A 12,111-nucleotide genomic window follows, 5' to 3' on the forward strand; every position below is an offset into this window, starting at 1 on the left:
TGACTGTCAGCACCATGGCCTGGAACTCCTAATTAAACTATGCAGATGGGAAATCAACAGTGGTGCTACAGAACGGACTTTAAATGACCCTAAACTGTGAACGCTTTTTAGCTGACCGTATTATTTTATCTGTATTTTTTTTTTGCTTTCTGATGGGTGTTACATTATCAGAATGTGTGGAAAACAATGCCAGGAAAGGACAGTATCGTTCTGATGACACAGCAGTGTTCACCGCTGATGGCAGGCTGCAGGCTGCAGATTTGTGGTGTTTTTTTTTTTTTGCAAAGCCAGCAATAAACATGTCTCTCCTCTGTATCTTGGGAGCTGGATAATCAGACGGAGATCAGAAGAACCTCTAATGTCTGAACGGTTCCACTCACAGACGGCATTGGAACCAGTGGAACTCAGAAAAAAACTAAATTATTCTGGTTTTTGATGATATTTAGCCATAAGTGTTGCTTTAAAATGTTTTTTTTTTTTTTTATTGACCCTTTGGTTTTATTATTCATTAGGAGGACGTGTCCCCCCTGCTCATTAATGCCGCTCCAGGCCATCAGAGTGGGGTCATGGGCACCTTCGTTTTTAGACCCCTATGCTGTTCTGGTGTTGAGGTTATAGAGGCCTTTGTGTTTATGTGAATGTTAGACTTCTGACTTTTAAATAAGAGGATTTACAACAACTGAACTGATCATTCTTTAAATAGTGAGGCGCAGAATAGCTTACAAACACAGTAATAGCATCAGTTCTTCAAAATAATGTGGAGATTTGCCCTGAAAATGATGAATAACTAGATTTCTTCACCATTAAAAATGTGTGACTGGTTTCCTCCATAATGAACGTTATGCTGGAGGACCTGCTGCTGTTAGCTAGCTAGCTTTTTATAAACAAGCTAACAGGTTTAGATAGCCGTTACATCAGAATCTTTACTGAAGAAGTCACTGTAAACAGTAATAAAGACGTAATAAACATCATGTTAATGTTAAAATGTTCAAATGTTTGATATAATGTTAGCATTTTAGCTGTGGAAACCACACAGAGCATTAGCAGTAGCTCTAGTGCTAGCTTTAGCCGTAGCTCAGCTGAAGGGGCAGTCTCCAGTACTGGGACCTCTTACTTAGCTACCATGTAATACACTGTACGTCCAAATATTTATGGTCTAATGAAAGCATTCAGCTAGTTTAAGAAGTATTGCCAATAGAATAGGACTATCTGGAGCAGATAAACATGAACCTGGTTGCATGCTGCCTAATGCCTAATGCACTGTCCAATACTTTTGGGATGAGGTGAGGATGAGGTGAGGTGGTGGTCATCCAACAGCTCCTGAAATCAAGAGGATAGAAGCCCACCGTTGGCCCAATAATGGCAATGCTGGTGGTCCACTGACATTGCCACTTTTTATTGCTTGTTTTTCACCAACAGTCCAATATTTTTAATTTTACTTTTAATTTCTTCCATCAGAATCCCAGTGGATCCAGAACCTTCCTGGAATTATTGGGCTACAAGGGCTCCAGGGCTCGGGACGGTTCTCCAGTCCATCACAGGGTATCACATACACAGCCATTCACCCCCACACCTAGAGGCAATTGAGCATAGCCAGGTCACCTACCATGAGGTTCTGGGAGGAAACCAGGGTACCCAAAGGAAACCCACATGGGCACAGGAAAAACACACCTAACTATTCCCAGGTCCTAGGAGCTGTGCCACTGAGCCACCTGCCTTTAAATATGCTCAAATATAACAAGGAAGGATTAGTAAACCGTTACCAGATACCACGAGATTTTTCATTTTAAGTATTTAAGGAGTATCTGTTCCTCAGTAGCACGAGTGTGTAGACCTGCATGCAAAAAGTAACTTTTAATTCCAACTATTTTCATGTAATGGTTCCTAATGGAGTCAGACGTGGATCTGTTCCCTTCTTGCCCTTTCATTTGCAGGAGTGAGCGTCCAGGCCATCAGAGCAGTGCTGTGAAGTTCAGCTGCTGTAGACTTCAGTAAAAAAAAAAAGGCGAAAAGGCGGCCTGACCCTGAAGTTGGCACGATACACTCTTTAGCTGCTCACCTCAGAACAGTAAGTGCTCTTCTGCTGATTGCCACTAAATAGTTTGTTTCTTTTTCCAAATTTCGCTGAACCTTGCAGAGCGGTCAGCTGACAAGCACGGATTTCCTACCAGTCATGGGGGCAAATCAGCAGAGGAAATCCGTTCATTTTCCTGTCAGGAAAAGATTGTCTCTGACTCCTCTGCTTTGAAACTGGTGCGGGGCAAAACGGCAGGCACAGCTTCCCTCCCTCAACCTGAAGCGTCGCTGGCATGCAGTTCCCCGAAAGCAAGTGAGAAGCTGAAGGTTGTGGAGGTGGACCAGAGCTTTCTGCCTCATGACTCCGGATTGTGGCCGATCCTGAAGGAAGTTGGGTGGTGGTGGTTGTGGTGGTGGTTGTTGTTGTTGTTATTTTGTCCTCTTGGCTTATCTTTGAAGACATCAGGAGCGCCCAGAGGGAGCTGTCCTCGTTCTCAGGAAGCAGTCATGTATTATCTTCTGGTTCTGGGACTTATGGTACCATTTAGTTTACGAATCGAGGTAAGTTCTAGCGTCTAAGGGTGGCACAGGGTGGCAGGAATGCCAGGTCTTTGTGCTGTGCTTGTTTTAGGCAACGCTTCTCCGGCATGACACCCTTCTACACCCTGGTAGCTTGCAGCCTTCTTGCACCCAAGCATGCTCTCCATGCATCCAGTGTAGACCAGCTGTAGCAGGACACCGGCTTGCACCCTGCTTCCATGCTTACCGTTCTGGTGCCTTCGTTTCAGGCTGTGTCCAGTCGCTGCGATGAACCTCGCACCGTCCTGCACTCCACTCTGTGTACGTCCTGCGCTGCAGCACCTTCTATTGTTTGCCCGCCAGGCTTCAGGAAGACCACGACGAATGTCGACTGCCGGTACAGAAATCAACATCTTCATGCATGTGTTATTTCCTGGACAAGCAAGTGTATGAGCGCTAGTCCTCTCAGGTAGGAGCTACACCAGTCTCTCAAAGAGGTCCTGTCCACTTTAGTCCACACATTCAACCATTGTAGGGTCCACAGGTCCACACCTGTGGAACACTGGGACACTTTGACGGACCGACTGATCAGCGGACCTCAATCCCAGACCTCATTGTAGAACAGCAGCAGGTGGAAAGCCTCCCCCTCAGTTCATCAAAGAGTGGACTTCAGTGGACAGGAACTCTCTCACAGACAGGTGTGTTGCTCACCTGACAGGTAGGCCGGTTTTTCAGTTATCCAGCTGGGTCTACAGCACTGTTTGATAGTGTTGAATGATCAAGTTAATTCAGTGCACTAACACTGTTTTAGAAACAGTGTGGACAAAAGTATTGGGACACCTGCTTAGTTATAGGTCCTACTGAAATCAAGGGTATTAAAAAGGAGCTTATCCTCCTTTTGATGGAGTAACTGTCTCTACTGTCCAGGGGAGAAGGATGTCTACTAGATTTTGGAGGGGGAGCATTGCACCACAAATAGTTGGACATACAGTGTATCTTTTAAATGGTAGCTGTAAAAATGGCAAAGTATTAGATGTTCACAAGCGTTCACGTCTTGCACATCAGATCATGGCATGTACACCAATTAGCCATAACATTAAAACCACTGACAGATAAAGTGAAGTGAATAACACTTGATGATTTGGTTCCAATGGCTCTGGTCAAGGGGTGGATGTATTTGGCAACAAGTGAACAACCAGTTCTTGAAGGTGATGAAGGTGTTGTAGTCAGAACTTCTCCATCAGCCAGGTCTTGTGGGGTGTTTCTGGTATGCACTGGTCAAATGTGCTCCAAGGAAGGACAACCGGTGAACTGGCTCAAGGCTCACTGATGTGTGTTTTTTTAGGTATACTGTGGAAATTGGCGATCGTCTGCTGGAGCTGCCTGGTTGCTCCCGGTCGTGCGAGAAGGTCGACACCATCAAGAGATGCTGTCCTGGTTTCTGGGGGCCCTTGTGTTTACGTGAGTGCTGCACCTCTTTTATATAAGCTGATTTACAGTGACCTAACAGGTGGATTAAGCCGATGTCGTGTTTCTGCAGCCTGTCCCAGCTGGTCGGGGAAGATGTGTAATTGGCACGGTACCTGTGCAGATGGGGATTCAGGGAATGGCACCTGTGTTTGTGAGGTATTCCAGTTTTACTTACTCTTTGTGTTGCTTTCTCTTACTGATCAGTGTGTGGATTATTATGAATTACTGTCAGAAATTATTACAGTAACACCAATAAAGACATAAAGACACTACAGAAAAAAATAATGTTTTTAAAAATGTTAAAGACTATTATTATTACATATTATTAAGATTATTTCCACAAAGCAATGAATGAATGAACAAATGAATGGCAGAACTTAGACCGTAGTACAATAGCAACTTCCTAGCATCCACCTGGGATATAATAGCAACCTCCTAGAAACCACTTAACATCATAGCATCTACCCGGAACACCATACCTAGCAACTCCATAGTAACACCCGGGCCACCACCAAGCAACATCCTATCAAACATCTGGGACTCCAAAGCTACCCCTTGGAACAGAAGCTGCCTATCAGGTCCATAGCAACCATCTGGGATACAACAGCAATTGCTAAGCAAAACCTTAACAACCACTTGGAATAGTAGAGCAATCGCCTGGCTTAGCAATCCTATATCCACTTTTTGGTTGTTGCATAATTCCGTATAGGCTACCTGCTAGTTTGGATTTATTTACTGTTACTCTAAAATGTGAAAAAATAATTTAATAGCAAAAATGATGAAATAAAGCTTTTTACTGTATAAGCTGATGCATCCAAACTTTTGACTGGTGCTTATATTCTTTGTGTTTGACTTAATAAAGAAAATATAAGATATATAGATGATATCATCTATAAGAAAAGCAATGCTACTAACACTATAAGAATCCTATACTAATACCAATACTAATACTAATACCAATACTAATACTATACTAACACTAATATTAATACGATACTGACAGTACACTAATATTATACTAACGCTAATATTAATACGATACTAACAGTACACTAATATTATACTAAAACTAATATTATAATAATACTAATAATAATACTATACTAACAGTACACTAATACTATACTAACACTAATACTATACTAAACTAATATTATACTAACACTAATATTAATACGATACTAACAGTACACTAATATTATACTAAAACTAATATTATACTAATACTACTAATAATACTATACTAACAGTACACTAATACTATACTAACAGTATACTAATACTGTACTAATACTAATACTATACTTAAACTAATACAATATGAATACTAATACTATACTAAAAGTAATATTATACTAATACTAATAATAATAAACAGTACACTAATACTATAATACTATACTAACAGTATACTTATACTATACTAATACTATACTATACTAATACCAATACTATACTAATACTATACTAATACTAATACTATACTAATACTATACTTACAGTATACTAATATTATTCTAATACCAATACTATACTAATACTATACTAATACTAATACTATACTAATACTAATACTATACTAATACTATACTTACAGTATACTAATATTATTCTAATACCAATACTATACTAATACTATACTAATACTAATACTATACTAATACTAACACTATTACTATATTAATAGTATATTAATACTTTAAGCCAGTTTAAGTTGATATGAGGCTCACTGTACATCCTGAATGTTTAACCGGATGTATTTGCAGGAGGGCTACACTGGTTTCGCCTGCCACAAGTGCACCAACACAAACGCCTACGGGGAGCACTGCAGCTCAGGTCAGTTTTTAAAGGGGAATCCTACTTTTAGATCATTTGTGAATGATTCAGTTACTGTAATGTAAACAGTCATTCAGAGTGGGGGTTGATGTGAACTACAGCAAAAATATAGCCAATTTATTGACTCTCCAAACCTACACATTTCTGAAGATTTCGCATTTTTAGGCCACAGTAATCAAAAGCTGTTCCAGGCGTCCGGCGGTGAGTGAAGCGTATTCGTATGAAGTCTGTGAGGGAGCTTATGGAGGCATTCGACTTCTCAGGCGTCTGACTCCTTTCATTAATTTACCCACTCTGGATGACTCGGTTATTCTGAGATGTTTAGCTGTTTGTAGATAGTAGTTTGTCGGCTGATGGTAATGTCCTTGTACCTCTGGTTTAGAGTGCAGTTGTGTGAATGGACAGTGTAATTCAGGGCCAGATGGGGATGGACAGTGTTACTGTCAACCACCATATTCAGGACCAAAGTGTGACAAAGGTAATTACTATTTTTGAATTCTTTTTTTTTAGTGATGACTAGGAGTGTCCAAATTTTTGCATACCTTTCTATGTGGTTAATCACAGCATTAGATTTAGTTCAGCTTGAGTAAATACAGTATATGACTGTAAACACATTCTCGTCCTGGTTGCTGCTGTAGATTGTGCTGATATTGTAATTACTGCTATAGTTATTTTTACCCTGTTTTGTCCTGAGTGCAGTTACTGCCTCCTGTTCGAAGTGCACTTCCTACTCATACTGTAAAGGAGAGGGGGAGAGTGCTGTGTGTGAATGTCTTCCTGGCTTTAAGAAGGTTGGACAGATCTGCATAGGTAGGTGTATTACACAGTTCACATGATCAGGGACGTCAGGGACTGAAAAAATCAATAAGAGATTAAACATCAAGTTCAATCAATTAAATTCAATTAAATCAGGTATTAAAGTCAAATGAAAATGAACAAGTAAAACTATAAATAATCAAATACAAATCAGTAAAATAAGTAAAGATATATTTATATAAAGTATATACACCATATAAAATATAATAAAATATATTATAATATAATGGTTTTATACATTAAAACAAATAAACAACAAAAAATAAACTGATCAATTTAATAAAAATGAAAGTAAAGATATATATGGAATATAAAAATATAATATAATGTTTGTATACATAACATAACAAAATAATAAATAGAGACATAGGTAATATCACATATATTAATATAATACTTTTTTATACATTACATAAAAAGATTTGAGTAAAGAATAAATAATTTTATATAATATATACAGAATTATATATTATAAATTATATAAATATATTTTTATGAAATAAAAAATAAATAAGTAGACATATATGTTCAATTATATAATATAATATAATATAATATAATATAATATAATATAATATAATATAATATAGAATGTTTTATACAATTCAAAACTAATATGATACAAAAAATACAAATTAATGAAGTATAGCAACAGTAATGAAAACATAGCAAGATATGTGATATACACTTATATAACCACATACCAAACATTTTTTTTTTTTTTTTTTTAAAGCATATTGCACTATTTGTGGAATAATGTTTGGCTATGTTGATTAGCAACCACTGCCTACTGTTACCTACACCTTTCTTGGCAAAAGTAAATAAATAATAAATTAAACTATTTATTGGACACTGATACTGTAATTCCTCTCAGTGGCTCATTGCTGTAGTATGGGACCACAGTAAAGCAGCGTTTGAACATTTCTTTTAACCCATGTTGCCCTTGAGAAACATTAAGCAGAAGCTATGGGCTGTAAGTGTACTGCTGAGCTAGCATTATGCTAATGCAAACCTATTATGATATTTTTCCAGCAACCCCACACTCCACAGACCCCTCAGTACTCTAACAGCCTCCCTTAGAGCTTTCCATCTGATGAACCCATCAGCCTGCCCCAGGCCTAACCCTGGTTGGATGTTAAAGCATTATAATAGTGTCTGTGTCTCTCCGGCCTGTTTTCAGGTATTTGTTCGCCAAATATCTGCGATATGAACTCCGAGTGTTCGTACAAGGGTGCGGGACAGTTCGAGTGCAAGTGTAAAGATGGGTATGAAGGAGACGGCAAAGTCTGCACCCCAGTCAACCCCTGCGCTCAGAATAATGGAGGCTGCCCTGCTGCCTCTACAGTGTGTCAGTATACAGGCCCAGGCAAGGTGAGGTTTGGGTTTGATGGTCATTGGACTCGAGTCCAAAAGTGGTGCTTCTATAAAGGTGCTTCAAGGAACCATTAGAACTCTCTATTTGTAACTCTTTAAAGCCTGAACTAATAATTAATAATCAAATAATTGCCAGAATTTTCAAATTTGTTAAAGCTGGAGGGTTTATTTGACCTTCTGACCAGTTAATAATTAATTTTCAATAATCATCATGTGAGATATATGATATATTATTATGTGTCATATTTGATACATGTGGAAATGTACTTCTCATGAATGATGGTGTTGGTGCTCCATCTAATACTTTTGGCATGAGTTGGGGTGGTGATCATCATCCAACATCCTCACTTCAAATCCCCACAGCAGTGCTCCTCTATGTAGTAGAAAGCCTTCTTCCCTGGACAGTAGAGACAGTTACTCCAACAAAAGTAGGATCAACTCTTTTTAATGCTCTTGAATGCGGAAGAAACACAGAATGAGCAGGTGTCCCAATACTTTGGCCTGTATAGTGTATTTTTCTGGAGCGTAATCCGCCAGGAGGCAGAAAACATGCATCTTATTTTATCTGGTATGTAATTATTGTAACAATAACAATACAATATGCAATACCCCCCCCCCCCCCCCCCCCACACACACACACACACACCACACACACACATGTGCAATTAAGGGTCAATTTGCAATTATCTGTATATATTATTTTGTTTTTAAAAAATTATAATATTATAAAATTATATGAATTAATCATATATATATATATATATAATTATTATAATTATATAATATTATACTTTTTTATTCTATTATTTATATTGTGTATATATTGGTAATTTATTTACGTTTTGCATCTCAGTGTCTTGCTATCCCTTTGCTGCTGTGGCATTGTGAATTTCCATGAATATGATATTATTTAATTATTATTTAACTATCACTATGATGTTGCAGAGGTCCCAAAAACTCTGAAAAAAAAATACACTTGGCTGTAGACAGTCTACTGTCTGGTACTGTGAATAGTGAAGTTAGTAGAGTAACAGACAATAGCAATCCCCCTCCGCACCTGAGGAGGCCGCTCTCGCCTCAGTTTTAACCAGGCGGCTAATACGCTGAGTTGCCAGTTTATTCGCTAAATGTACCGACGAAGTAACAGAAACCACACACACAGTAATTAGGGCCACCGTACTCTTCTAGGAACAGTCTTTCACCATTATGTTGTGTAGCAACCTCAACCTACTGTTAACCTAAACCTACTGTTAACAAACTGCTTTATCTATAAAAGAAAAAAGTGGATTTTGACCATTATACTGATACTGAGACTGTAAGTCCCCTTTACTATACAGGTCCTGACTGTAGCCCAATGGGACCTCCATTAGACCTCAATTATGACTAGTAACTATCTGAGTGATGAACTGCTCTCAGCCCAGATGAGCTACAGTCAGTAACTGTAGGCCTTCCAACCGTGTCATAGGTGCTAATAGACCGGCGGCCCCATTGTTTTTCCACACAAGGCTGTTGTGTTTCTATGAGTTTAGAGTGCTGTGTATGATAATGACCCTGTATTACATGTTTCTAATGTGTATTACAGGCCAAATGTGTGTGCATGAGCGGAATGGAGGGATCCAGCCCTGCTGCTGGCTGCACTCTGAAGTCTGCCTGCACGGAGAGCACATGCCACAGGAATGCACGATGCGAAACCGGCCAAGACGGAACAGCCAGGTCACCGTCTCCCTTTTTTTATACGGCGGCTTCAAAGGCCCTGATATTCTTGGCTGCTTCAGTTACCGCAGCACTATTTCTGTGGTAGCCCGTGCAGTTTATATAAAATTAATTAATTAAGTTATTAAGCATCGCTATTGTCCTTTAGCTTTGCCACCATTCATAAGACTAGCTAAGCCTTCAAGGCCAGCTGGCCTAAACCTACATATCCATTAATTAAGGCTTATACTGTGTCGTCATTTCTGAGGTCATTTCACTCCAGCGAGTGTTACGACAGCTCACACTTGTTGTAATAAGGCTTATTCCCTACAGTGTATATACAGTGTATACACATTTTTATGGGGTTAATAGGGTTTGTGATTGTGCCAAACATTTTTGCACAGTAAATACAGTTGTGCTCTCTCAGACTCCGGATGCTGATGGCAAAGTGGCATAGCTCAGGATTCGAACTCACGACCCCTGGGTCATAGTGGAGGTGCATTAGACTGCAGAGCCACTCAGAGAATTTCTAATATGCAGTATTGTTATTCTTTTTATTCAATAATATATAATATAAAATATATTATATAATGTCGCAATGTAAAATTTGTGTTGCTTGATTTACTCAAGGCAGAATTTACCCTCCCAATATGATTTCTTTCACTCCAATCTTAAAAAACACAGAGCACATTATTAATATCATAATATCATGTTGGATCACTTATGTAAGATTCATTGTGGTGTAGTAACAACAAGGCTTAATATAGTTTATTGGATGAAACCGCTGGACAAAACAGTTATATTATAATGAATAAAAATATAAATCAAGACAGAAATCATGCTAAATATAAAAAAATCTAAATAAAAGGGAATACATGAAATGTAAAACTGAGTGTGGCCTCAGCTTCACTCTCACTCCCCTCTAGGCCAAGAAAAATGACTAAAGGCATATCTCTCAAAGTCTCAACAAAACCCTCCAGCTTGAACTACCTAGGATTTATTTCTTTTATAACACCCTGGCCTATCTGAGGTGGTAAGGTGTGCATAATGTACAGACATCTTGGAGCCTAACTGCCTGTTTTGGCTTAGATTATTCTGGCAAAAGACACTGTAAAGATAACTCAACTCATAAGATAAGTGGATCATCTGATCTATCATGTTCTACTAACTGGTACATGATGATCCATGCATATATGTGAGCTTTCATAACACTCTTTTTAATAATTGTATTTCTGTAATATGTAGTAAGGCAAGACCCCCAGATCTCTTGCACTGACTTATAGTGAAATCTGGTGAAAACTGATCAATAATTGTTGACTGTATGTGTGATATTGACCTTCACAGTAGCAGCAGAGGTGTAATGTAGCACTATAACTGTGCTATAACTGCAGTATATGTGGGGTAGTATAGGGGTTAGTGTAGGGTTTGGTCCACATCATCATTCACGACTATATAAGTGACTCTGAAATGCACTCCAATTCAGGGGCTTTGCTCTAGTGTGCAACTGAAGCCTCCTGTGAGAGTTTCCTGAAGGCCTTGGCTCTAAATGAAGGCATTTCCCCTTTTAGGTGCCTGTGCAGCCGTCAGCAGATAAGGGATGGGAAGCGTTGCTATGGCAACATCATGGAGCGTGTTTTGGAGCTGGACCGAGAGGGCAGCCAGGCGGGGAAGCTCACAGGAACCATCGCGCTCTTCGGTAGTTCTTCTGAGTTTTCCTCAGGGGTCTTTCATGCTCTGCCCGGAGCTCAGCTAAACTGCAGACTGGTCTTATCAGAGGGATCAAAGCAAAGCTGTTTTTCCTTGAAAGTTTGTTTGTTTTCCTTTGCAGAGAAAGGATGTGAGCTGGTTCTGAGCAGGCACGGCCCATTTACAGCTCTCGTTCCGGCGGATACATCACAAGTGAGTTAGAAGCAGAAACAACTACATGCTGCAGTCGCTCTGCCTCATCCCCAGTCTCCCCTGCCTTGCGGTAAGACTTTCAGATGTGCTTGTTCATGTTGTTGATCCTTTTGTGCTCAAATGTGGTTTAGATATCTGTGGACAAGCTTAACCACCAGCCCACAGCTGGAGCCATATGTAAACATCACCTCATCCTCGGCCAGCACCTTTACAAGGACTTGGAGGGCCAAGACTTCTGGACTTATGGAGGAGAAGTGATCAGATTTAAGACAAACAAGGTAAATAAATGATCGACCATACAGTTTTAGGGGCTCTGAATGGTCCTATGGCCCAAGGTGCTGCCACTGTGACCACAGGATCGTTTGCCATCAGTGTTCGGAGTCAGAAGGAGCATAATTGGCCTTGCTCTCTCAGGGGTGGGTGGATGGCACATCCTCCCCACATCACTCTCAGTCTGATGGTGGTCGGCACAGGCATCTTTTAGCTGCT

General features: G+C 39.5%; 1 protein-coding gene across 1 annotated transcript in view; it reads left to right on the top strand.

Moving 5' to 3' along the window:
* Positions 1–2,426: 2,426 nt before the first annotated feature.
* The window catches only part of stab1 (stabilin 1), a 54,433-nt gene continuing 44,748 nt past the window's right edge, over positions 2,427–12,111 (top strand). The window contains exons 1-12 of the mRNA XM_072665735.1: positions 2,427–2,577; positions 2,805–2,932; positions 3,881–3,996; positions 4,076–4,161; positions 5,772–5,841; positions 6,224–6,319; positions 6,541–6,651; positions 7,838–8,028; positions 9,614–9,744; positions 11,292–11,419; positions 11,552–11,622; positions 11,754–11,900. Of these exons, the coding sequence (XP_072521836.1) occupies positions 2,524–2,577; positions 2,805–2,932; positions 3,881–3,996; positions 4,076–4,161; positions 5,772–5,841; positions 6,224–6,319; positions 6,541–6,651; positions 7,838–8,028; positions 9,614–9,744; positions 11,292–11,419; positions 11,552–11,622; positions 11,754–11,900 (1,329 nt within the window). The 5' untranslated portion in view covers positions 2,427–2,523. The remainder of the gene's footprint in view (positions 2,578–2,804; positions 2,933–3,880; positions 3,997–4,075; positions 4,162–5,771; positions 5,842–6,223; positions 6,320–6,540; positions 6,652–7,837; positions 8,029–9,613; positions 9,745–11,291; positions 11,420–11,551; positions 11,623–11,753; positions 11,901–12,111) is intronic.

Source organism: Salminus brasiliensis, chromosome 21 (assembly GCF_030463535.1).
Source record: "Salminus brasiliensis chromosome 21, fSalBra1.hap2, whole genome shotgun sequence".
NCBI lineage: Eukaryota > Metazoa > Chordata > Actinopteri > Characiformes > Bryconidae > Salminus > Salminus brasiliensis.